The sequence below is a fragment of the Lactuca sativa genome, chromosome 4, assembly GCF_002870075.4.
Source record: "Lactuca sativa cultivar Salinas chromosome 4, Lsat_Salinas_v11, whole genome shotgun sequence".
Classification (NCBI taxonomy): Eukaryota; Viridiplantae; Streptophyta; class Magnoliopsida; order Asterales; family Asteraceae; genus Lactuca; species Lactuca sativa.
The window spans coordinates 343,001,788-343,027,464 of record NC_056626.2 but is presented as its reverse complement, the minus strand read 5'-3'; the positions used below and the strand labels follow the sequence as shown (position 1 = coordinate 343,027,464).

Here is a 25,677-nt window from a genome sequence, read left to right as displayed (position 1 = left end):
CACCTTTCCTTAGATAGCTCACATGTGTCTCTAAACAATTTTAGAACTTACAACAATAAGTCTCAAATGTTTAGACCTTGGCCATTTCTCACAATTCGAACTATGAAGAGGGATGCCGTAATCATAATCGAATTTGAGAATGAAAATATCACAATTGCTATCTCCTTAAAATCTACTTAGTGAAAGCATTTCCTCACAATCATTTTCATGAATCGGAGAGAAACCTTATGACACTTATATTTTATGGTGTATGTGTTCTTATCCATGTGAATTCGTCATAACCATAATCACAAGACATAGTTAGTGACAAATCCAAACTCATATGGATTGAACTTGTTCAATCTTAATTTATTGCCACTTGGCAGCACAAGGGCCTACCATTGCTTCCAAGTTGTTATGCAAACAATTGAGAACTCATATGTCAACACCATAGGTTACAAACCTCAAGTCGTATGATAGTGATTAACAATAGGTTTATTCTTGATTAGTTCTTGAAACATGTCAAGATCTTTAAGACTCCCACTGACCTCTTAACATATAAAATTCTCTTGTCATGAACTATTCCTTGACAAACAAATATCCAAGAGTTAGTGCGGATTCTTATCAAGATAAACACTTCACATAATCGGTCTTAGTTGGTATTTATCCTTACTAAGACATCACAACTTACCAATTTCAAATATACAAGAGTAAGAAACATTTTACTCTACATTTGATGAGTGTTTTAAACCTTCCTTAATATTATGTCACTCAAGGCACAATCTTGGAGTATGACTCTAAGACTCAATTTGGAAAGAAGTATGATTCACCTTTTTGATTTAAACATTCCAGCAATTCACGATTTCTCTTCTTAGACATACAAATGCACTAAGATATCCTTAGAGGATCAATTGTGATATGGTTTTCCATAATCATTAAGATTATCATAAAACACGATACTAAGGCACACTCTCATTTTTTCAGATTGGAGAAACTTTTATCTTTCTGCCTAATTTGATTCTTCTTATTCGTTCTGCCATATATTGAAACTTTGCCAATGTTCAGAATTATACTTAAACTTGTAAGCATAATCATATTTACCAAAATTCAGTAAATCATGACGAATAGTCTTATCGTTCTTTGAAGTGGACCTGACCAACGCACACCCAGTGTACCCGATCCCCTAGTCCTTCACTTGACTCACATATACATGTGAACAAGGAATTAGTTTTAATTTACCAAAGATGAAGGTTCTCATTCATCACACACTACAAGTTGCATGATTCCAAGTTTCTATCCAACCGAAACTTGGGTGATGAGAATCTTTCCTTATTTGGCAAATTTTGACACTACCACAAACGAAAGAATCAAATTCAAATTGCTAACATAGAAACATACAAACATCAATTTTCACAAATGTCATTGCAAGGAGATATACAAAATAAAAACAAAATTTTATTTATTTATAAAATGCGGAAAAATTTTTCCTTACAATGTAACTACAAATGAAAACTATTTTATTACAAATTTCTAAGCAATCTATCGTAACTCTTAAGCAGCAGCTCAAAAATCCGATCATCAAACCATGTGATTGAAATCCATCTTCGCGACCAGATGCAACATACTCTTCCTTTAAGCTTCCTTCATTTTGCTTGATCCTACAAAACATCAAAATACAACATTGACACATCATGTATTAAGAATCAACAATTAAGAACTTAATAGAGTTAGATAGTGGACTTACCTGAAGCATAATCATACAATCTGATTAAAGTTCTTGGGTAGTCAGGGCAGCTTCGATTCCAATGTCTCTTTCCTTGGCAATATAGAAAACAAGCTTATTGGGAGTGACATATAGAACAATCTATAATTTGGCCTTTCCCTTACGATAGAAACTTTTGATCATGGCCAATTCCTTTCCTTTAGGAGAAGGAATCATTTATGGGATATCCATGTCAGTACCCATGTCAGCTTGAGAGGTAAATCTTTCAATCAAATTTGCTTGACCATTGCGCCGAATCATTGCCGATTCAGCAACAATTAGCAAATAAGTAAGATCAATAAGGGTCATGTCGTGATCCGTCACATAGTAGCCTTTGACAAACTCACTATATGACTCGGGAAGTAACTGAAAAACCCAGTCAATAGCCAACTTCCTTGGGAACATGACACCCAAAATTCTCAGCCTTTCAATATGTGACTTCATCTCCAAGACATGAGTACACACATGTCTTCCATATTGATGTTTCATTGCAAGTAAGGCTTGAGCGACCTTGAACTTTTCAAGTCTTTGAACTTGTAGGTTAGGGAGAATAACTGGAGGAGGTGGATGAAGTGAAACATGATATTATGGAACATCATCTTCAAGAGGAAAGTTTATTCCAAGAGATTTGGAAAGACCATAGCTGTCTGAACTAGACATATACAATGGGAGAAATTCAAGTTAGTTGATTTTCGTCCTTAATATAACACCCAACATGAAATATTAAGGCTAGGACCCAACACAATATTCTACAATTCGGAAGAGGGATGCCGTAATTCGAATGCAAAATATTTGAAGGTAGGTAGATGACGATTTACCAATTTTCACCACAAAAGACGAAAAATAATTTTAGGTTTTAAGTGAATTGAAACTCCTAGATCCTTTGAGATTCATTGAACTTTTCAATGACATGTTTAAATCTCGATTGTGTCCTTCAAGTTTGTGACTGGGATACCGAGGATCACAAACAAGGTGTGAATAACCATGCAAATTAGTTTGGTAAACTCAATGTTACAACCACCTAATCAATGTGCCAGTTAACCACACACGCTCCATTGATCTATGATTAACATCAAGCAACCCTTTGCCACGCACTGTCAGTCCCAGATTAGTGTGTCGGTTAACCACACACGCTCCACTAACGACTTAACAAAGTGCAAAGTGCAATTTCATGGTTTAGCATCAAATTCACATTTTCCTAAGCAACTCAAATTGTGAATTTATAAGTGTTTAGTTACTTAGTATTTCATTATAGTTTTAATGAGAAATTAAATGTCTTGTCAAACCCGTTCGGCTAATGACCCTCCACCAGTCAATGAAGCGGTAGGTGAGAGTGGACACCCATTAGACTGCCATTTTATAAGTAGTAACCTTATACACCTCCCCCCTATATACCGGCTTCGTGAATGAGGCCTACTAATGGTAAGACTGACTTTACTCTTATACATACATACATATATATATATATATATATATATATATATATATATATATATATATGTGTGTGTGTGTGTCCTATAATATTGTAATAGTATAAGGGTTGAATTTTAAACTTTTAAAATTATAGGGTTTGGAACTAAACGTTTCAAAGTGAGACTTTGCATTTACAAATTCCAAAACTTGAGGACAAGTTTTGAACTATTCAAAAACTTTTGGTTTCCATAACTTATGAGTTTAATATATGTTTTATGAAAAGACTTTTAACATTCCATAACTTGAGGACAAGTTATGGAGTTCATAAAGCATTTATGTAAAAGACTCTTCAAGTTCCATAACTTGAGGACAAGTTATAAAAGACTTATAACCATTTAAGATGACATTTAAAAATGAGACCTTTCATTTTCCATAACTTGAGGACAAGTTATAGATATCACCAAAAACAATCAGATCAAAAATTCCAACTAACAAAATCAAACAATTTGCCTATGATATAACTAAACGCATAAATTAAGATAATTCATATCAAACAAATTTCAAAAAATTAGCGTAATCATATAAACTAATAAAATCATGAAACTTTGACAATTATCTTTTATTTGGATGAGAATCATCATTACCATATCAACAAAATCAGATTAATGAACTAAAACATTTTGTAGTAATGATTTTAATCCAAAACAGGCCAAAAAAAAACTCGAAAATCTGCCCACTGGAGCACCAACTCGGCGAGTATCAGTGTTGCAAAACTCGGCCTACTCGGCCGAGTACTCGACCGATTACTCGGAATCGGGCCTCCATCGAGGCGAGTAATTTGAACTCGGCAAAAAAACTCGGATTAAGTCAAACTTGGTAAAAAAATCGGTCAAACTCGGTCAAAATCGGTCAACATCTCTCTAACTCGGGCCTACTCGGTATTACTCGGTCTTACTCGGGCTTACTCAATCAAACTCGGCCAACTCGGTCAAAATCGTCCAAACTCAGTCAAAGGGTCAAAATTGTCATAAAAAAAGAAAAAAAATCAAGAATTTCAAGATTAATATGTATAATACACTTAATGATTTATTATTTAACACACACATATGAGACAATTATGTGTATTTCAATTTTTATGTATTCACATGTATCTAACTTTGTTATATATTTAAATCAAATTATGATTTTAACTTGTGATTTTGACATATATAATTTTCTTAAAAATATTTCTACATGAATTACCGAATCTGAGTACTCCCCGAGTACTCGCTACTCCCCAGTCGGCCGAGTAGGTACCGAGTAGCGAGTTCTACAACCTTGGAGAGTACATGAACTGGACTCGTCGAGTTGGACTTTTCTGAGTGGACTCAGTGAGTCCCCCAGTGGACTCAGCGAGTTCACTGTCCAGAATGCAGAAAATTCGATTTTTTACTTTAAAAACCAATAAAACATCAAGTATAGTGGAAAACAATCCTAGGCTCTGATACCAATGAAGGGTTTTGAGCATTCTAACACTCCTATAGTGTACATGCAACCCTAGATGCTTTGGATCTACGTTTTCTCTAATATACATGCAAACTTTGTTTTTCCAAAGCATCATCCTAACTAGCATACAAATGACATAATCAACATAAAAGAGAATTATAGAATTACCTCTTTGTCATAGCTTGTAGAACTTCTTGAGTTTGGATTTTAAGAATTTAGTGCCCCAAGTATTGCACCTCAAATGGAATCACAACACACCTAGAATAAAGGAGACTTTTCAGAGAGTATCCTAACACCAAAATTGGCTCAATGATCTCCAAGACCACTAGTGTGTGTAGTAGCCAATTTTGGATGCTAAGGGGCTTCTTATATAGTGTGGCAATATTAGGGTTACACCATGTAAACCCTAATGTGCATGACCTTCCATATTCCTTATGCTCCATGGGTTTAAACCTCCATGGATCATCCATGGGTTGTCACATGGGTTTAGCCCAACCTAAAGAATCATGGATCATTGGCCCACACCATAAGAATGAATGATTAACCAAATCAATCCCTGTATATTTAATTAATCTCTTTTGATCACAATATTAATTCCAAATTAATTCTTGATCAATACTAATTAATTCATATTATTTGGTATTAACATATTAGAACTTATAATATATTAAGAAATCCTAATTAACCTCTTCTCAAAAGTCAATCCTATCAAACTGTCTTGGTGATATGCAACACAAATGGACCATGCTACTCTCAGGTTAAGTACATACCAATTATAGTTATGGGCTTTGATGCCTAATCTAACAGGAATACCCCAAGCCACTCAACCATCGGGTTCGAATGCCAATATACTATGGGTCCAATCATCCTTGGGATGGAATACCCCAGGCCCTCAACCATCTGGTTGGAATGCCAACGTACTATTGGTCCAATCATCCTCGGGATGGAATACCTTAGGCCCTCGACAATCGGGTTGGAATGCCTCAGCCTGTTGGCTTACGCACAAAGCAGTGAAGCCACAACTACCAATAAATCATGTGCACATATAACAAATAATCATATAATAGTCTACATCCAGTCATACAGATCTACAGATCACTAAGCATAGCAACATCATATCTATTAGGATAACAATCTAACAGATCATAACAATACAATAGCATACATAATAGGATATCAATCCAATGGGCCAACATTGGAGCCTTCGACCCGCAAGTACAGTGAGGACAACTCACCTCACTAGTAGTGCAAAACTGATAAGGTTTAACTCCAAATATCAACTCCTGGATCAATGTTGACAACCATAATGACCAAGACACATCAAAATCCCGAAATACCCAAAATACCCTCAAAAGTCCAACTTGGTCAACCATGGTCAAAGTCAAAGTCAACGGTCATGGTCAACAATCCATGTTGACCCAACTCGTCGAGTGCACCTCTTGGACTCTTCAAGTTCTATAGAACTCAGAAAGTCGGGGAAAACCCTAGCCAACTCACCCAGTTGGCTGGACAACTCGACGAGTTTTCCCCAACTTAACATATACATATTATTCTTCGATTCCAGAGACTCTAAGGCTCATATCTAAATTCCAAATGTGTCTAAAAGGATAAAGTTTCCAACTTTATCCTTTAGGACTACTCCAAATGCTCAAAAACCCTTCTACCATGCTTGAAAACTCAAAAGCTTAACCACTAAGCACAAAATCCTTGAGATCTAGAACCCAACTTTTCCAGAAGAGATTATAGCCTCAAAAACATCCCAAAGGTGGGTGCTTTATAGACATGCATGCCCAATGCATGTCTTGAACCAAAAATGAGTCAAAAAGGGGAAATATGACTTAAACTCCATGTATGGCATCAAAACTTGGCAAAGGACCATATCTAACCCACTCTAAAGTCACCTTGACCTGGAGATTCATAAAGTTACAAACTTTATGAAGCCTATCCATAGCAACATCTAAGAATAAGGAGAAAAAGGGACTAAACTCAATATCTAGCTTCATAGATAGATAAAAATCAGATCTTGAATGCTTACAATGGTCCAAAAGAGTGTCAAACTGAAGATAAGGGCTTTGCTTGCTAAATCCTTGCCTCATTATCTCAAACTCTTCCTTCTTTTGCTCCAAAATGCTACACTAACTCAGAATATGAGATGGGATAAAGATTAGGGTTCACAAGGTCGATATTAGGGTTTGGAGGCTGATAAAAGATCAACCTCAAGGACTTAATGAGGTTATAAAGGGTGCAAACCCAAAAATTTAGGGTTTCTCATTCAGCCGCTAACTCGTCGAGTTTTCCTCTCCAACTTGTCGAGTTGGTCCAAAAAGATGCGCGGCCCAAAAGCCTTCAACCCATCGAGTTGAGGCCATCAACTCGATGAGTTCCAAGGGAAATTTGTCTTTGAATAAAAAATTTCATACCTGGGAATTGGGATGTTACAAGTGTACTCCCACGACAATCCCTTTGCATGCCGGTCAATCTTTGTCAGTTCGTCCAGAACAAGTCGCAGGGAAAACTCCATTTTGTCAGTGAAAGCATTGGTGTGCTTGTCCACTGACATACTTCCCTTTGAAAAATCCAAGAATTGATTCTCCAATTCCAGCATCTTCTTAGCTGAACAAAACTTCCTCTTGAAATGGGTCAAGAATTCGTCCCATGTTAGATGTAGTGGTTTGTTGGGGCTCAAAATCTTCCCTCATGTGTTCCACCAACAAAGCGTTGAACCTTTGGACTGTCTCACATCATAGGTGGTTTGCAGCTTCCCCGTGCAACCACATGCTATAAACTCCATCTCCATTTCCGAGATCTAGTCCATTACTCCTACGGGATCTTCCCTCCCATTAAATGATGACAACTTTCACTTTGTGGAGTCCTTATACTTGCAATAGCCTCTCGGTTCATCATCTCTTTGAATCTCCGGTCCATGATGACTTTTTGAGTCATCATTTTCTTCATGGACTATCTCTGGATGAAAAGGAATCGGTTCGTTGTTGACTTGTTCAAAAACCACCAGCTCATTGATCACAAACGCTCCTCCTCTAGCATTAGCTAGTTCTTCAGTCAAGAGCTCCCTAAACTCACGTCACTGCTGATCGAGCATTTCTTGCATCATTGCTCGAACATCATTCATCAAGATTTGAACAACAGCTGCTCCCGAAGATATGAGGTGTTCGACCTTCTTCGTTATTGACGACTCTTCCGCTTCTAATGATTGTCATGACATTCTATAATCGTAGAGGCGACAAGATTTAGGATAGAGATATACTAGTTTACTATATATATATATATATATATATATATATATATATATATATATATTGTAGAGTTCAGAACTCTTAGATCGATTAGATCTTTCACAAGTATGATAAAAGAAATCAAACAGTTAAAGAACAATATGAGAATGAACACAGAACAAAATCAAATATATGCTTATGATTCAAAACTGAGTCACGCCTCAGCAAAGCTCGATGAAGAACTTCCGGTATAGAGGTGAGCTAGGGTTTACAAAACTATCAAGCAAATAAACAATGAAAGCTCTAACTACTAAGTTTGCATGCATGCAACTTATATACTAAACCCTAGTACAAAATTAAGCACGGTTGGACAGGCCCAATACCGGCATTCAAAACTGGGCTAAGGACCGAGCCCATGACGCAATCTAATAGACTCAACAATCTCCCCCTTTGCGTCAAATGAGGCGAGAGATTATTTCCTCTGAGCAGGCTTCACCGTCTTTATAACTTTAAACAAACGAGGAATTATGGCGAGAAGAGTCTGTCTAAACTGTATGTACCACCTCAGCATATCAGTGAATAATTTCTTATCAGCAACACTGTTCTGGTCGCACCTCAATTGCACACCTTTGAAGCAAGTCTTTTGTCCACATAGGAAACATAGACTTTTTCTTCTCTAGGAGCTTCGCCTCCTTTCGCTTCAACTCTAGCTCAGCTTGCTATTTCTTGATGTTTTCTTCCATTTCTTTTTCAGAAGTCTTAACCTTCTGGAAGGGTTTCTCAGGATTCTCGACATAGACATCATCTTCATTTTCTGTGTCGTCCTCGCCGATTTTCTTCTTCTTTTTGTCTTTGTTACTAACCGAAGCTACATTACCCTTCGGTTCAGCAGATGGTTTTGATCCAGAAGGAGGAGGTTGCGTTGTAACTTTCTCTCCCCCTTGTTTTGGTAGGACCCCGGTCACCGGAACACCCTCAAGACGGCTAAGAATGTCCAATGCCGGTCTGAGCTTGTTCGCTAGATGACGCCTGACAGTTATAGTGATGATCAGATCATGAGCCTTAATAAGATGAAGAAGGATGGAGTGAACATCTATAGCAGAACTCCGAATGACCTCCCTTTATGACTTGAGGTCATTAATCTCAGCATTAGTAGTACGCGGCTTGTGTGTTTGCAATTTAAGCTGGGCTGTACGTCTGTCAAGCTCATCCATAATTCGGTTTTCCACAGCATTTCGTTGGCTTCTTCAATGGCTTGGCAAAGATCTGAGAATAGTTCAGAATGAAGACCGCGGGAAGAAAGGCTCATGAAGACTTATGGCTAAACACTCTCAATAGAGGTGTGGGGATCCGCTCTAATCGTATTATTTGCAACGGGAAAAGGCGATTTACCTAACACATAGCGTGAGTAGTGTGATCACTAACTCATTAAATTGTATTATTTTATGGGTGTATTAGCGTGACGAACACGAGGAAAGACACTTCTGGGGTTCCAGGTACTGGCTCCCTCTGTCTATCTCGTATCTTTTACTGGGACCGACGTTGGTTTCCTTCGGGTAGTTACCTAGGGTTCTCTTCTCCTATAGACATATTGAATTTCTACTTCGTCTTACTTCTGATTCTGACTCTGGGTGTCATCACTTCATGATGGATGACTAGAAATCTCGGAAGTTTAGGCAAATTTCCCACCATGTCCCTAAAAAGATATAAGCACTGGGTGATTTCAATAGTCTCGACCTAGTTCATTTATTGCCGAACTGGAAATCTTCTCAATGAACCTCTTTGGGGTCTGAATCAACTCTTCTGCCGAGTACTGAAGTGGATAGGGTTTTCTACAGGGTTCGTGCGAGAATGGAAATGTCTAAAGAATCCTAAGAGATTATTAACATTTCACTGGGTGATCCATATCGAGTCCTGCTACAATTACATAGGATACACAAATCATATATAGCTTAGATCCGATAGGCCTTCGAATATGTGATACTACTCTATATCCACATCCCAACGAGGAAAAGGAAGTAGAGCGAAACCACACATTCTCAGTCTATGGGATCCTTATTATATATAACCTTGGAAGTGCACCCTCTGTAATCGTAGGTATATCAATAAGGATCTTTTTAGTTCTTCACACAAGGTTATCTATGGATCCTAAAATACCCCTATGGTATTTTAATTTCTTGTTTGATTCTTAACTTATGAATATGATTCTGGGATTAATGTGAGTCTTTTAGTATTCTAAAGTACTCCCATAGTATTTTAAACTTTATGTTTGGCTCTAGCATTCCTAGTTGGTAAGTTTCAGACTCGTTGCAACACCACCATCACTCCCAAGCACACGTTCATCGCATCTCGAATAAATGTAGTTGATCATGTTACATTTATTCCAGCTTACGATTACATAACTGCCTAGGTTTGACGGTAATGCTCAACATCCGAAGACTTTTATTCTTGTTCTTCTTGTGATACTTGTGTTCGAGTGTTTAGATTCTGGATGTTCTTATACTTTGGTAAAATATGGTTATATTTTAAAGTATAATTCTTGGTCGGAGTGTTTTATCCCTATGTATTTATAGGTTGTATATCATTTATGAATTGATATACTGAGCTCACTATAAACAATGCTCTGATACCAATCTGTCACACCCCAAAACCGGAACAGTGGAAACGTTCTGGGGTGGATGACGTCATGTCAAGTATCACAACATATGCAGTATAGTAATCAAAGTACAACAACCATTGCATTAATAGTAATAATTTTACATAGTTTACATTGCATAGAAACATCAAAGTAATACAGAAACTAATATAGTTGTAGCTCGGTACTAATTGTCTTCAACAAAAGCTCCTGGGATGTACCTGTCTATTGCTGACCTGAGAATACAAGTTATTTTGAAAGCGAGTATCAACATTTTTACAAATGTTGGTGAGTTCATAAGTATTTAGTTTCGTTTGTATAAGTAAACATTTTATTCAAAATAACTTTATGAAAAGTAGTAGTTCATAATCTACAGTGTATTAGCGTCCTTTCCAGAAAATTTTATATTTTCTAAATAAAAGCAGTCTTCTACCAAGACTCGACAGAGTTATGTTGTAAAATGTAATTTTTCCCTTAAACACTATCATTATCAAAATACAGTAATTGACTTCAAAGAGAGTAGGAGAATATCATTAGTAGAATACTAGGGGAAAATAACATATGCTTCAGCAGAAAATACTGCTAACTAAGGCAAAAGAAATCATAGACTCCAGGATAGTATCGAATGAATGATACGCCTGGATCAGTCTAACAAAAGGAAACACAGACCCCAGACGGTATCAAATGTACGATACGGCTAGCAAGGTCTAAACAAAGAAACACAGACCCCAGACAGTATCAAATGGACGATACAACTAGCAAGGTCTAAAACAAAGAAACACAGACCCCAGATAGTATCAAATGAAAGATACAACTAGCAAGGTCTAAAACAAAGGGAAAGTCCTAAGAGTGTTGTTTCAAGAATACAGTGTTAATTATCGTTACCTTAAGGCCATGAATTATAAGGTAAACATGGAGATACTCGTAACCATACTGATTGACACTAGAGTACTTGACGCCCTGCAAGCGTCGGAGTAACTATGACATTTGTCACCCCTTGGCTTGGTAGGCCGTGACTGTAGCTAGCAGTCAGGGTGCGGGAGTGTCAGTCCCGTATAGATCTATACACATAATGCCTGCTCTCCCTACAGGAGACTTTAGTTACCAACTCGACGACGGGGAGATCCGTGTCTTGAAGATGCATCTCGTATTCTGAATGCTATTAGAGGCGCTGGAGAAATGATAAGGACTCGCGTATGAACTGACTCCTGTGGAGTTCTCGTACTAGAAAGAGTGAATAGAACCTCCTAACTATTCCTATAATAGTTACTAGTGTCTCTGATCTATGAGTGATGAATGGAAGGATGCCCTTGCTACCCAAAGGAAATGAATTGGCTGATGTAAACCTTTATGTATATACGTGTATACATGATATATAATTAATGTTTAAACGACCTTCGGACGGATATCCGATACCCACTAGACCACATCCCAACGAGGAAAAGGAAATAGGGCGAACTAGCCTTCCTAAGTATTTTAAACATTATTTATATAACTATACAAGTACAGGCATGCATTTAACGAAACAGAAGTATAGAAGTATAGAAGAAAACTTGATAAAAACCTTTAAAAATAAGAATTTATGATTTGATATAGTTATGTAAAACAAGCTTTGAAAACCGTTCATAAACACGTTTATAAATTGGATAACACAATATAAGTAAAGAAAACCTTTATTTAAAACACTGCTATAACTGGTTTAGAAGTAAAACAAACAACACGAGAGATACTTTGAGAAAACATTTAAATAGGTAAAGACGCTTTGGAAAAAACCATTTACAGTATCATACTTGGTAAAACAGCTGAAAGTGTAATAAATCCTTGTGCATGCGGGTTATTAATCACATATGATTGATATTATAACTAGCATGTTTTAACTTGTATTCCCCCCCCCATAAAAGCATGTAAAAATATTTAAAAGGTTAATTCAGGGGTATGAACTCACCTGTTGTAAGTGGATCGGGTGAAGGTGTCGGTTGGGTGCTCGGTGTCAAATAAAGACTTGAACACACTTAGTGACCTATTAACATATGACGACATATGTTTACATAAAATTAGTAAATATAATACTAATTAAACACGTATACGCATCCTAAAGTACGGAAAACACTTTGGTTAAGTGCTAGGAGTGTCCCGGGTAACATCTAAGGGAATGTATGGCCTAGATAGGGAGTTTACTCTTCAAGAGTAAACTCTTTATAGAGTTTACGGCCCTAAGACCATATCCCCATGAGTTTACGGCCGTAAACTCATGGGTGGTGTGCTATTTGATGCTAAAAGGTCTTATATCACTTGTAAAGTTTGGCTAGGTTCACATTGAGGGCATAGGAAGTGGTTTAGGCTCCAAATGGACCATTTTAGGGAGTTTACGGCAGTAAACATGGATTTTATGGCCGTAAACTCTCACTTGGTCATTCTCTTCATGTATTTAGGTCTTAAGTGGTAGGGAATAAAGTTCTATGCACTTTTCCAAGTCAAATGAAGAAGTTATGGCATCATTTGGGCACTCTTTGGGAGTTTACGGCCCATGGACCAATCCTAGGGGGGTTTACGGCCATAAACTCCTAAGTCCATGGTTTCTTTAATGTTTTAAGCCCCTACCTCACTTGTGGTTGATTCTAGACATTTTTCCAAGCCATAGGGGGTGTTTGAGGGCATTTCTAACACCTTTATAGGTGTTCACAGCCCATGAAGAGGGGTTTACGGTCCAAGAGTGTTCTTGGGCCGTAAACTCATGTTTACTCTCCAAAATGCAAGGTTTTAGTGTCCTAAGCTCGAAGGTGTAAGTCTACAAGTCATATCTAAGCCCTAGGGGTAATTTAGAGGGGTTTTGGGGCTTCAAAACCCCACTTAAGGGTGTTCACAATCCAAGAGTGTTCTTGGGCCGTAAACACATGAATTTTCCCCCAATTTGATGTCTTAAACACGAATTTACATGTTAACTAAGCTACACAACAAGTTAGGATAGATTACTTACTAGTTTGGGGCTCGAAATGGGAGTTTTTGGATCGAACGCAAGTTGTAGAGAGAGAGTGTAGAGAGAGAGTGAAAAGGGTGGAAATGAAGTTTACTCTCCTTTATATAGGGGCTTGAGTTTGTGGCTTGGTGGAAATCTACCCGATACTGACGTTAAACGGGGCTTTTGGTCGCACTCGATTAAATGGTCATATTTTTGACTTGGTTGAAACTAAAACTTTTCAAGGGATTATTGAGGGTGTTTCTAATTTGTTTCAAACTTTACTAAGTCATTATAAAAGTCCCAAATTAATTAACCAATCCAAAAGGTTAGCGGACAGTTCAATAAAGCGGGTTTTCTTAACGGAAGACGTGGTTAAAAATGACGGGATAAATTTTGGGTTGTCACAGCATTTGGGTAAGCTCCCAACATATTGTTTCGTTGGTATTGGGGTGACAGGGACAGTGGTGGCGTGGACTGCCACAATTTGTTATTTCTTTGCAAGCTCTTGCGTCGGTTGGCCCTTCTTCTTGTTCTAAAATTTCCTTTTATTGTCTCCCTGTTTTGTCTGTTTGGGGGTGGGTGTCATAGTGCCCCTAGCGGACTCCATGATCCACAAGCATTTGTGCCAAGCGTTTGGCACCATCATCGGTGGATGGGTTTGCAGATACCACATTTCATTGAATATAGGGGGATAGTACCCAGATATAACGTTTCACCTTTTTGCTTTCTGGGGTAACCATCCCGAGACATAGCACCGCCAAGTCACAAAACCTGGTAGTATAGGCTGCTACATCGGAGCCCGTCATCGTGAGGTTCCAGAGTTCTTCTCCAGCTTCTAAACTTCTCCGCTCGGGCAATATTCTTTCAGCATCATGATATTTAAATCATCCCAACTCATAGAGTTGGCCACAGGGAGGGTTAGTGATTTGACGTGGCCATTCCACCAGGAGAGGGCCCCGTTAGTGAATGTGCAAGCTGCGAATCTGACCTCGTTTTCTTTTGGGCACACAAATATTTTGAACACCGATTTCGTCTTCTCGAACCATCTAGTCAAGGCAATGACACCTCCACTTCCATAAAAAGACTTGGTCTTGCAATTCGATAATTCCTTGTAGGAGCATCCTCTTCGGTGTCCATGGCTTTCACCATGATTAGAACTGTTGGTACCGTCATAATGTCACATGTTATTTTCTTGTATACGTAGATGATATTGTCCTTACTGGAAGTGATTCCAAATTTCTCACCCATTTTATCACAGCCTTGAGCAATAAGTTTTCCCTTAAAGATCTAGGCATGCTTCATCATTTCCTTGGAGTCGAAGTTATTCCTACTCCTTCTGGATTATTTCTCTCCCACCATCGACATATACAAGATGCTCTAAATTAGTTTCACATGGAAGGTGCCAAAGATGTGTCCACACCACTCAACACATCTGATCCATTGACTCTTAATGACGACACACCAACTGTAGATGCCACACCTTATCATAAGCTTGTTGGTTCCCTTCAATACTTGGCTTTTACTCGTCCAGATATCTCTTTCGCCATCAATAAACTATCTCAATTTATGCACACAACTCGTCAATCACACTGGCAACCTCTAAAGCGTCTTCTAAGGTATCTCAAAGGCACCATTCACTTTGGTCTCTTTCTCAATCGCCAATCTCCTCTCACTCTCTCGACCTTCTCAGATTCAGATTGGGGTGGTATTAATGATGCAGGGCGATCAACTACTGCCTATATTCTCTACTTGGGCTCCAATATTGTTTCTTGGCGGTCTACACGACAGAAGTCAGTATCTAGATCCTCCACTGAAGTAGAATATAAAGCATTAGCTAATGCTTCTGCTGAACTCATTTGGTTAAAAAATCTGCTTCATGAACTGGGTATATCTGTCAAAAACTCCCAAGTTATATTGTGATAATACAGGAGCCACGTATGTCTGTGCCAATCACTCATGAAGCATGTTGCTCTAGACTACCATTTTGTTCGTGAACAAGTGACTGCCGGACATGTACATGTTCTCCACGTCAACTCTCATGATCAGCTTGCAGATATGCTCACAAAGCCTTTATCTAGAGCTCATTTTCTTCGAAATCGATCCAAGATTGGTGTATCCGACGGATCCTCCATCTTGTGGGGGCGTATCAAGGAGAATGGATCACCCAGATCCATTGGGTCACCTTAAGTGATTACAATCACACTTAGTCAGGTATCTTTGTTGTATTTATAGTTTAGATCCTATTATTTCTCTTGTATATGAGGCTTCATCTAACTATGTATTTAACCTATTTAAAGCCACATATTCATTAAATTCAGATATCCTTTCAATCATACTTTATATGATCTGATATCAATCAATTAACATAATATGTCAACGAAGAACAAACATATTTAAACTTCAGATGAACAAATAGATTGAGATAATTCATCCTTGATTATTTACGATGCATGGATTGAGGAAACCGGTGAACAAATAGATTGAAAATTTAATTAGACACACACAAACAAGGATTGAGGAAAACCTGAATAGAGGAGTCGATGGAGGGTCGACTCAATGGGAGGAGAGGAAGCTCTGTTGTGTTAGCTTTGACTGGTTGACGTTAAATAGAGGCGTCGATTTGATTAAGTGAAGGAGAAAATGAGATTAGATAACGGACAAATGTGTCTATATTTCAATCATTGATGCTTTTGAGATGACTCAGTCATACGGATAGAACGATTAAGAGGCTAAAATTGTTGTATCAAACGCTATGACTCGGATTGAATCAGGTATGACCAATTAAATTTAAATGACCATTTGGAGTTTTTTGTTTAAATTAAAAGTTAAACGTCTATATTATCAAACTAAGTTTTTTGCTTAAATGGAGGTTATTATTATTATTATTATTATTATTATTATTATTATTATTATTATTTTATTTTTATTTTTATTTTTTTTTTTAAATCTAAAAACTAAAAGCTTCCGATCCAAACATTTTGTTTGATAATAAGAACATTTAGATTTTATTTTAAATAAAAAAACTCATGCTTTAAAAACTATTTCAAATAAGGTTTACCAAAATGCTCCTACAAAATTTACACAATTAGCCTTCAAATAAAAGTACACACACGTTATCTTAGAAACCCAAATAACGAATTTGTGTTTCTTTACACCTCAGTACTCACCTGAATGGCTAACCGAGTAATCCACACATAAGTTTTAGCCTATAAACCAATAATAAAACCCATACCAATTGAAGTGGCTAGTTAATTAGGTACTTTATTATGTACTCCTATATATTTATAATTTATTAATGTGACAGTAACTATATCTATTGTATAATAGCTGGAAGTTAAGAGCAACTTTAACTTAAGATACATATAATAAATAAAATTTTTATTTAGTTATTGTATATTTAACAGTTATAGTTATGATGCTATTATTAGACTTTATATGTTGTCATATATATGGCTTTCGATTTTTTTTTAACGGAATATAGCTATCGAAAATTTATCAATATTTAAAACTATAGTTTAGATCTTTTATACTTATGTTTTAATTTTAGTTTTTACACAAGATGTCATGTAACTTTATATATTTCAAAAAATTTCAGTTATTTTTGTTGAAAAGTCATATACAAATAAAAATTACAGTTAATTTTGTCAAACACCTCTAAAAATAAAATATATTATCCCAAGGTAGAGTTGAACATTGAAACAAGAATTTTAGATTAAGACCGGATAGTAGGACCTAACAATCATTGTCTAGGAACAAGGGTGTGTTTGGCAAAAGTAGCTGTTAGCTGGAAGCGGATAGCGGGTAGCTGGTAGCTGGTAACGGGAAGCTGTAACTTTTATTTGTTATATGAATGTTTGACAAAAGTAGCTGGAAGCTTTTGAAATATATAAAATTAAATAGAAGGACAATTGATTATATATATATATATATATATATATATATATATATATATATATATATATATATATATATATATATATATATATATATATATATTTAAGGGTAATTATGGAAATTGATTTCAAAAGCTCTGGAGCGTTTTGTTAAAAGCTACATGAAGTAGCTTTTAGAATCGGAGCGTTTTGTTAAAACTAAAAGCTAAACGCTCGTACTGTCAAACGAAGCTTTTTGTTTAAGCTAGAGCGTTTTGTCAAAAGTTAAAAGCTAAAAGCTCCCAAATGCTTCCAAAAGCTTCGTGCCAAACACACCCCAAACAATCCAAGTCTGGTCTAGGACCGATCAATTCAATGTCAGTCCTTATTTTAATGCACATGCCGATCCTTTAAGGTCTTAAGACGGTCCAAAGTCGGACTATGTTTCGATCTTGAAACACTCTCAAAAATTGTTTTCAAGTTGGTTTGGGTTATCCTTCAACTCAAAAGCTAGTTTTGATTTCAACGACTATAAATCGGTCAAAACCGGTCCCAACAAGTCCCTTGATAAAAAAGTCAAACGTCAAACAAAAATTGTCTATACTTTCAATTCAAACACATCACGATCAAAGCAAATCACAAATATTGAGACTCTAAATTGTTTTATGCAACAAGCTCATGATCACTTAGTAATTAGTATCCAAAATTCACTCTCATCTTCATCTTTCATAAGAACACGATCACTTATGTTAAACCGAGTTTTTGTAAAAGTTATGTGTTAACGGTTCTAACATATTTTTATGGTAACACTGATTGGTTCAATCCATTTCATACCTAGACAAAAATCTATTTTTAACTCCAATTTTATCTTTATGGTTTACAGTCCAACCGATTTAACCGATTTATCAGACCGACGACACGGGTTTATAAGACATTGCCTAGGAGGGAGTGATTGCTTTCTTATCGTAGTGAAACATACAAAGGCCTAAAAAGTTAAACTAATAAAAAACCAGGATAAGTTTTAAAGATAAAAAAAAATCAAAGCCCTATTTAAGCAATTTCACAAAAATCTCTTCATCATAAAGCCTTCAGTTCGCAAATTTCCCCAATTTTATACGCAAATCGCCTGTCCAGAAACTCCATCGGAGCCCTTGTCCCTGGTAAGATACTAAGCCTCCCTGCATCTATCTACGTATATTTTCTAAATATGTTTATCATTGTTTCGATTTTTTTTTTTTCCTAATACGATTCCTCCCTTCCATGTCTCGATCTGGAACTTTCTTGATTTTTTTTTCGTACAATTAGTGTTGAATCTATGAAGAAATTGATAACCCGATTAGAAATCAGAAGGCTTGACTGAATTATTAGATAATCGTTGGTTGCTTATCGATGTTAATTTACTTGCATTTAGTGTTTCTAGTTATCGGTGATTATCATCGGTGATTAAAGTTGCTGTTCTCAATAAAGATAAACTTTCTGTAAATAAAATGAAGATTTGTTTTTTAAATGTCTTGTGAATTCGTATTTTATAAAAAAGATAGACAATTAGACATATAATATAACCTTGGATTTAGAGATTGAAACCTAATGCTGGTATTTAATGTTTTTTCTGTTTAATTCGTTCTTTCTTTCTAGAATATGTTGATTCTAAAGACTAATACTATATAAGATGTATTATTGGATGTGTATTTATCAACTTTTCTATTAGAATAGATGTGAATTTAGTAGATTCTTTCACTCTAGATTCAAAAGCAGTTAAATACTAGCTCTTTTTTTTTGTACTTATAAGCTTTTCATCATATTATATATGTTATCTTCTTTTAAATTATCTTAATCTCAATAGCTTTACAGACAACAAATCATATCACACAAGACTATAACACTCAAATCCCTTCAACATATATATCAAGATCATCAGGTAATTACATCTTTCCCTCTTCTATTTGTGATTTACCATGCTTTGTTCATAGTTTCATTTTATTCATGAACCTGTTTTTTGGATTCCGGTGGAATCTGATGGAACTGGAATTGGCGATTCCATTCCATGGAATGTTTGGCTTCCAAAATGAATGGAATTCAATTCTGAGTTCTATGTTTCATGGATTGCACCTGGAATTCAGTTTCATTCTTCTTTTTTTCATCAGAAAACCAAAATTACCTTTTTACCCTTCCGTTTGTATTTTATTACTTTTATATTGTTACAGGTACTTAATAACATTTCTTAAACTACAATTTACATCATGGAGCTAAATTCCATCAAAGACGCATTCGATCGTGTAACAAAAAAGCAAAAACTCTCAACCTCCAAATCCCAAGAAACAATCCAACAAATCACCCAAGAAATCAACCATGCGATATCACAAATCCAATCAACCAATCCATCCACCAAATCAATCCTCAATGAACTCCAATCAAAACTAAAACAAATCTCTCCACTCACTCAACTCGAATCCACACAAAAAGACCTCAACATCGCCTTCAGCAAATACACAAAACTCCTCGAGAAACAATTCAACCCCGACATCTCCAAATCCTACCGCCATGTTGATTTCGACCTCCACACTGTCAACCAAATCATCGCCGCACATTTATACCGTGAAGGACTGTTCGAAATCGGCGATTGTTTCATAACTGAATCAAACGAGAAAACCCTAACCGACAGAAAGACTCACTTCCTCGAAATGTATAAGATCCTTGATTCCATGAAAACGCGCGACCTCGTTCCCGCTTTATGCTGGGCCACCAATAATCATGAAACACTCCTAAAAAACGGATCCGACATCGAACTGAAGCTCCACCGGCTCCAGTTCATGGAGATTCTCCAGAGCGGACGGCGCGACGCCGCGTTGAAATACGCACGGTCGCACTTCGCGCCGTTCGCAGAGCGCCACCTCCCAGAGATTCAAAAGCTCATGGCATGTCTCCTCTGGGTGGGGAAGCTCGAATCCTCGCCGTACTCCGAGTTTCTCTCGCCATCGCACTGGGCGAAACTCGGAGACGAATTAGCGTTACAGTATTGTAACCTAATTGGCGAGTCGCACCACTGTCCGCTCAGCGCGACAGTGGCTGCAGGCGTTCAGGGTTTACCGACGCTGTTGAAATTGATGAATGTGATGACGGGGAAGAAGCAGGAGTGGCAAACGATGAAGCAATTGCCAGTGCCGGTGGATTTGGATCAAGAGTTTCAATTTCACTCGATATTTGTGTGTCCCGTGAGTAGGGATCAAGCGGGGGAGGATAATCCTCCGATGTTGATGTCTTGTGGGCATGTGCTTTGCAGACAGTCGATTACTAAATTGTCGAAGAATAATAGTACGCGGCCTTTTAAGTGCCCGTACTGCCCGACCGAGGTGGAGGTCGGGCAGTGTAGGCAGTTGTACTTTTAGCGTCCATTAGGAGTTGTACGTTTGTGGTGGTGAGGTGGTATCTGTCTATCTGGCTGTCTGTCTGTCTTCTCGCACATTTCCTTTGTTCTTTAAATTATGTGTTTGTGGGATGTTATTGGACTGGTGAAGTTGTAGAAAACTGTTGGTATGGTGGTGTACTTTTTATTTATTTATTTAAATTGCATCATGTGAATAGAAATTCTTTCCATTTGTGGTAAAAAAATGTGGATTTGGTTTTAGAAAAATAATGTTGTAATAACATGTATAATGGTTTCAGGTGGAATTTCTTTCCACTTCACAAGTTATTAGGACTGCGTTTTGAGAATTTGACAAGTGTAAACCATTAGACCACAAGACATCTCAATAGTGATTTAGAATGTAAAGTTTTGGGAATAATGAGAATATATTGTATTGTTAATTATACACGAGACAATGAGGTCATACATAAAATTTTGTTATAAATAAAAAGGATTTGGTTTATTTATTATTTTTATATCTAAGAAATTACATAAAGTGTTTTATTTAAGTTGTAATGGTTTGTGTTTGGCTGTTCTTGCTTTTGTTACATTGAATTGTTGACAGATCCAGAGTATGAGATAAACTTTGTTATTTATCAAATATAGTAAATAAAAAAATTTGTTTTTTTGTTATTTTTTATATCAAAGAAATTACATAAAGTGGTTTATTTACGTTGTAATGGTTTGTGTTTGGCTGCTCGTGGTTTTGTTATATTAAATTGTAATGGTTTGGCTTAATGTGTTTGGCAAAATGTTTGTAGCATCGGGTTGTAATTATTGTACCTTAGCATGCATGCATTATTAACATAGTTGTATTTAACACACAACTATTGTATAATCGGTCCGGTCCATATACAATTTAATGATCGTATATATTTTTAGGAATGATAATCAATATGATTACGAGAAAATATGTCTAATTTCATGATAGGAGAGTTGTAATTGGTTCTACATATTCTCTCTCCTATAAGTCTGTAACCAATTCCCCCTCTCTCATATCGTTGACACTCTCACCTTTCTCACTCAACGTAAACCCTAGCCACGGTAATCATCCTGATGAGAAAAGAAACCCCCAAAAAGCTTTTGGAATAACGAATATCAAAGCGTATGTTCCAATCACGCTAGATTTAGACGAGTACAACTTTAAATGTGATGCTTGGTGTGAGATCTTTGAAACAAACTGCATGCGCTTCAATGTATTGGATCACCTTACCGACACCAACCCTAACAGTCATTGATCAAATATGGACAAAACTTGATTTGTTGTTGAAGCTTTGTATTTATGGAATGATTAGCAAAATTTTTACTTCTAATGATGCTCAAGAAAGGTCTTACATCTAGCTATGCAATTGATATCGTCAGTGGGATCGGATAGACCTAGAAAAAACAGTGGTCGGGAATGTTGGTCCCAAGAATCTTCCCGATTTCACCGAGATTAGGTCGAGAATCTCGCCGAGATTTGGTCTGGATGGTAACTTTCTAACCAACTTTGCTTATTTCTATTTGATTTCACAATTTCGTTTCTTGTCTTCTTGAGTTAACAATTAACTTCTAAGACCCTCCACATCGGGTCTTCCAATTTTTTTTGCAATGTCACTAAGATAACTTTGATTGTCGCATAGGCTTCATCTTTCTATATTTGAAAGACTTGCAAATGTTTTTATAATATTATTTTAATCTAACACTTTTTCTAATATTACATTAATCTAACAATCATATGTGACATTCTTTTGCAAGGTGTTAAACTTGTACCTGTGTGGATGTGGATGCTCTGCTATGATGGTTTTGAGTTTGATTTCTTTTACTTGATTGCTAGAAGGCTACAACAATACAAAATGATGTTATTTACATGAATAACTTACTAGGTTAGTTGACTTTTGCAATTATCCCATGTTTTGACTTTATCCAACTTTAAGCTTGATTGAGGAATCTTGCACTAACCACTCAAGACCAAGTCTGGTACTATATTGAGATAATAATTCTTCCCCCACCGTGCTTTACATATGGAATATCAAACGCCAACATCGGGGATTTAACTATCACGAAGATCGCAACAATGGCTGAAATCCCGATAAAGGAATAGTCACCCAACCTTCAAAACTCCCCCTCTGTGGTCGTATTCGTATTGGTGTTCCCCTTCCTTACGCTCATCATACATAGTGGATCCATCCACAAGTACCCACATAGCAATCAAGGGTTTCTGTGTAAGAACCTGGAATTTAGAGTGAATGTTTGTATCGATCGGATACACTTTAAGTACAATTAACGAAAAACAAACTAACCAAACAAAGATCGAACAGAAAAATAAAGAACATAAATAATCACAAAGATGTCTTTCACCAAGAAAGGGATGTTCTGTAACGTCCCAAAATTTAAAACCAAAAATTTCGTTTTCATAATAATAAAACCATCAACCAAATGTGTTCATAAAGCCATAAAGGAAAATCAAAGTATGTGAATCAATCATCCCAATACATCAAGTCAAATAAGGTAGAAATCATGGTGTGTGCGATACGATCACCCTGAGATCTTCCCCTTTCGATCCGGAAGTACCTGAAGTATAAGTTGAAAACCGTAAGCACGAATCTTAGTGAGTTCCCCAAAATACTACATGCCATATATACAATGGGCCTTACCTGACAGCTATTGGGCCTCGCCCGTGATCGAGCTCTGCCTGGAACAAATTTGTCAATAATATGAAATGGGCCCCGCCCAATCATACTCGTCAGGCCTCACCCGATATACATACAGACACATAAAATACGTGCAAGAATCACTAAGAAAAACAGCATACAATACACTCATCAGGCCCTGCCTGGCATCAGACCCCTTCTGGTATACATATTACATGCCACACATGCAAGAGTCACACAAACAACTAGCACCCTAATCGTAATAAATCATGGGCTGACATTGGTGCCTTTGACACACCAAATTTAGTGAGAAAACTCACCTCAATCTACTTGGAAAATCATATAAATGCTCAGATTGCTGATCTGGGGAAATCTCCGCACTATATATCATCAAATAATACCCTAATTAATAGTTAGGTCATAAACCATAACTGGGGTCCCAACTCATCATCCTTAACCTCTAGGGTAAAAGACTATTTTACCATATTTCCTTACTGGGCCTAACTAGCTTGGCTCAACAACTCTATAGTGGCCCAAGGCCTAAAAATGGCCCAACCCATAAACCTAAGGTCCATCTACGACCCAAAAGATACAAAACCAAAATCTAGCTAAGGCCCAAAGCCTAAAAGAAGTCCAAGTCAAAAAAGAAGGCCCAAAACAATAGAAGCTTACTTCATAGCGTACACCTTGCGTACTCCTCGTACGCGCAACATACGAGCGTTGGCTTAAAAAATAGGTGCTTGACCTAGTACGCCTTGCGTACTAGAATGTACGCCCACCGTATTGGCCAGAGGGAAAATCCTCAACTTTTGACTTAATCACTTAAGTTCTTAATGTCCAAACTTCAGATCTATATCATTTTAAGGTCTTAACACGTAAAGTTGGCAACTTTACAGTTTTGATTGACTTAATGGGACCCAATACTCGTTTTTTACCATTAAGATCCATAATAAGAGCCTTAACTCATGCACGATCCAATATAACACATCAAGATAGCATTTTTATGCACAAGGAACATGAGAAAGGCTAAGATATGGCATTCCTAGCTTCTGGGATAGCTCATACTCCCAAGCATGACTTAAGGGACCCTAAAATGCACAAAATCAAGCCCTAAAATAAATCTATCATAAAGAACCATCAAGTTAAGAGATTTATACCTCGAAAAGCTTTCTAAGTTGGTGATGGTTTCGGCTCCACAAGCTTCAACTACATGAATGCAACTTCCAAGAGCTCCTCTTCCTTTAAGATCACCAAAAACACCCTCGAAGGTCACTTCCAAGATCAAAACACTCAAATGACAATTAGGGTTTTGTTCTCAGGGTTTGGAGAGGTGGAGGTTGGTCATAAGAAGGTCCAAGAGAAACTTAAGGTGCTTAAATAGGGCTTAAACCCTAAAAATTAGGGTTTGTCCTAGTGGTTGTACACCAAACGTACTCCACGTACGCCCAACATATGTGGATGCCTATGCGACCAACCTTTTGACCTAGTACGCGCGACGTACTTCTAGTGTACGCCTAATGTACTGGCCGAGGACCCAAAATGCAACATATTTTAAGTTTAAGGGTAAAATAGAAGTACCTAAAATGCGAATGTTACAATTCCCCCACTTGAATCACACTTCGTCCTCGAAGTCCATCATTGCAAACAAATCCGGATAATGCTCACTCATCTCGACCTCAGGCTCCCACGTCCATTCCGAACCTTTATGTTGCTGCCATTACACCTTTACTAGAATCTACGTCTTGTTCCGCAGAGCCTTCGTTTTCCTGTTAAGGATGGAAATCGGTCTCTTAATATAATTCAGGCGATCATCCACTTGGATATCCTCTAAAGGAACCACTGCGGAATCATCAAAGAAACATTTCTGCATTTGAGAGACATGAAACGTACTATTGATTTGATTGAGCTCTTCGGGTAGATCCAAGCGATAAGTAATCCTGCCCACCCAGTCCAAAACCCTAAATGGAACGATATACCTAGGGCCCAACTTGCCCCTCCTCCTATATCGGATGACACCTTTCCAAGGTGACACCTTTAGAAGCACCATGTCCCCAACCTGGAACTCTAGATCTAATCGACGCTTGTCGGCATAGCTCTTCTGCCGACTTTGTGCTGTCTGAAGTTTACCCGAAACCTGCTGAATCAACTCAGTATTCTTGAGTACTACCTTAGTACGCTTGTCGACACTCTCACCTTTCTCACTCGACGTAAACCCTAGCCACGATAATCATCCTAATGAGAAAAGAAACCCCCAAAAAGCTTTTGGAATAACGAATATCAAAGCGTACGTTCCAATCATGCTA

At 37.2% G+C, this 25,677-nt stretch overlaps 1 protein-coding gene across 2 annotated transcripts; it reads left to right on the top strand.

The window, feature by feature from the left end:
* The first annotated feature begins 18,353 nt into the window (after positions 1–18,353).
* Positions 18,354–20,923, top strand: LOC111906378 (protein RMD5 homolog). 2 transcript variants are annotated; one of them, XM_023902138.2, is made up of 3 exons: positions 18,354–18,498; positions 19,182–19,256; positions 19,543–20,923. In XM_023902138.2, exon 3 carries the CDS (start codon positions 19,579–19,581, stop codon positions 20,722–20,724), a length of 1,146 nt encoding a protein of 381 aa, XP_023757906.1. In that variant the 5' UTR covers positions 18,354–18,498; positions 19,182–19,256; positions 19,543–19,578; the 3' UTR covers positions 20,725–20,923. The 2 variants fall into 2 exon arrangements, with proteins under 2 accessions (XP_023757906.1, XP_023757907.1); XM_023902139.3 differs by having other exon boundaries at positions 18,383–18,498; positions 19,190–19,256.
* Positions 20,924–25,677: the final 4,754 nt, after the last annotated feature.

What these genes read in the sequence shown, in the direction of transcription:
- LOC111906378 (XM_023902138.2), top strand. Translation starts at nt 19,579, where the DNA reads ATGGAGCTAAATTCCATCAAAGACGCATTCGATCGTGTAACAAAAAAG.